This window comes from Eimeria mitis, genomic scaffold (assembly GCF_000499745.2).
Source record: "Eimeria mitis Houghton genomic scaffold, Emh_scaff127, whole genome shotgun sequence".
Lineage (NCBI taxonomy): Eukaryota > Apicomplexa > Conoidasida > Eucoccidiorida > Eimeriidae > Eimeria > Eimeria mitis.
Genome location: NW_013568522.1, coordinates 1532 through 4031, shown reverse-complemented (window position 1 = coordinate 4031; position 2500 = coordinate 1532). Strand labels below are relative to the sequence as shown.

Here is a 2500-nt window from a genome sequence, read left to right as displayed (position 1 = left end):
CAGCAAAAGAGGCAGCAGCAAGCGCTGAAGCAAGCTCCCAGCAGCCGCAGCAGCCGCAGCAGCAGCAGCAGCAGCAGCAGGGGAACAGCAAGAAACAGAAACAGAAGAAGACTGTTGCGTTGGGAGAAGGCGATAAGAACTCCAAGGCGAGTCCAGCCGCTGCAGCTGCTGCAGCAGCAGATGCAGCTGCTGCAGCAGAGACACCTGCTGGCGTTTCTGCTGCTGGCCCGGCTGCTGCTTCTCCAGATGCTGCTTCTTCTTCTGCTGCTGCTGCTGCAGCGGCTACCACGAGCGCTGCAGCAGCAAATCAGCGGCAACGCGTAGAGTCAAACCGGCCGCCGCCAAAGGGGAGAATCTCCAAGCAGAAGCAAAGACAGCAGCAACTGCTGCAGCAGCAGCAACAGCAGCAGCAGCAACAGCAGCAACAGCAGCAACAGCAGCAACAGCGGGAACCATCGCCTCCTGCTGGGGGGTCGCTATCTGCTGCAAAGGAACGGCCCGCTGCCAGTAGCAGCAACACCAAGAGCAACAGTAGCAGCAGCAGTAGCAGCAGTAGCAGCAGCAACAAAGCACGCAGCAGCAGCGGCGACAGGGCTTCCAGCAGAAGCGATGAAGACAACGATGCATACGCGAGCGCAGACAGCAACAGCAACGGCAGCAACAAAAACAAGAGCAGCAGCAAGACCAGCCGCAACAGCCGCAATGACAGTAGCAACAGCAGCAAATGCAAGGATAGCAGCAGCAGCAGCAGCAGCAGCAGCAAGCCGGCAGCAGGCAGTAATGTCGTAGGGTCCCAAGCATCGAAGGCAACGGATGATAAGGCAGCAGCAGCAACAGCAGCAGCAGCAAAGGTTGCTGCAGCTGCTGCAGGAGCAGCAGCAACATGTGCGGCAGCCTCAGCTCCTGCAGGAGCAGCAGCAGCAGCATCAGTCCCTGCAGCAGCAGCATCGAGTGCTGCTGGGGAGCAGAAGATGTCAGCGCGACAAAGAAAGAAGGAAAGGCAGCAGCAGGCAGCAGCTGCTCGGCTCGCCGAGGCTGCAAAGCAGCAGCAGCAGCAGCAGCAGCAGCAGCAGCAGCAACGGCATAACGCGAAGGGTAGCGCAGACAGCAAACACACAAAGAAGGAACAGAACGGTCAGCAGCAGCAGCAGCAGCAGCAGAACCAGCAGCAGCAACAGCAGCAGCCTCCTGCCCTCCATGCAAAGGACGCAGAGCCGTCATTGTCCGTAGAGGAAGAGAGCAGGGCTTCAGAGTCATCTGCTGCTGAAGCACGAGAGGCAGCAGCAGCAGCAGCAGCAGCAACAGGAGCAGCAGCAAAGGTAGACGATTCTGTTGCAGCTGCAACAGGTGAGCCAGCTGCTGAGTCTCCCCAGAAGCAGCAGCAACAGCAGCAGTCTGACGCAGCCAGCAAGAGCATACCGGCAATCCCGGAGCCTTCCGCAGCAGCAGCAGCAGCAGCAGCAGCAGCAACACCAGCAGCAGCAGCAGCAGAGGGAGAGTGTTTGACTCCAGTAGGCGAGAAGGATGCCGATGAAGAAGGTTGGGTTATCTGCCGCGCCCTTGAGCGTGCTTCTGCTGCCAGCAGACGCAGCAGCAGATCTGCTGCTCAGCAGCAGCAGCAGCAGCAGCAGCAGCAGCAGCAAGGAGAGATGGATCGGCTTAGCAGCGGCAACAGCGCGATGCTGTCAGCAGAATGGGACAATGTAGAGACACCCGGCGCTTTCACTCCTTCTGGCTGCTGCAGCCCGTTCAGCAGCAGCAGCAACCACAACAACAGCAGCAGGACAGCAGCAGACGCAGCTCTTGCTATTCTCAATCGCAAGGCTGAAGCACCAAGGGGAGAACTCGAAGAAGCTGCAGCAGCAGCAGCAGCAGCAGCAGCACAGGAGGCGGAGTCGCCTGGTAACAGCTGGGTGGGGAGACCAAACATGCAGCTGCTTGCTGATTCATTTGAGCTGCTTCTAGACGGCACTGACACGCAGCAGGAGCAGCAGCAGCAGCAGCAGCAGCAGCAACAGCAGCAGCAGAAGTTGCTGCCAGCTCCAGGTTGGCTACCTAATTCTGAAAGCAACAGCAAGAGGGACAGCAGCAACCGCTCGGACAGCAGCATGGGGGCAGGCGAAGACTTCGTCAGAAGACGGCAGCAGCAGCAGCAGCAGCAGCAGCAGCAGCAGCAGCAGGCAGCAAACACACCGCAGCAGCGGGGGGTAATCCAGCTGACGGGCGAGGCTGCATGCGGCTCTGGGGTAAAGAGGGGCGAGGGCCTGAAGCCCGTCTCCCTGACGTTCTCTGGCTGCAGCCGTATCTTCACTGTCTCTCGTAAGGCTGCAGCTGCTCTGCTGCTGCTGCTGCTGCTGTTGTTATCGTTGCTGCTGCTGCTGCTGCTGCTGTTTCTGTTTCTGCTGCTGCTGATGGTGGATCGAGTTTTGTCCCTTCGTTGCCATCCGTCTGGGTGAGGCAGCGGCTTTCTCTTGGATAGTGAAGGGGTCATGGTGCTTAC

General features: G+C 59.3%; 1 protein-coding gene across 1 annotated transcript in view; it reads left to right on the top strand.

Annotated features, from left to right (window-relative positions):
• Positions 1-2500, top strand: part of EMH_0089690 (uncharacterized protein) — a gene marked incomplete at both ends in the record, with an annotated part of 4606 nt that overhangs the window by 1404 nt on the left and 702 nt on the right. The window contains one exon of the mRNA XM_013494744.1: positions 1-2319. This exon is cut by the window's left edge and continues 307 nt beyond it. Coding sequence (XP_013350198.1) covers positions 1-2319 — 2319 coding nt within the window. The remainder of the gene's footprint in view (positions 2320-2500) is intronic.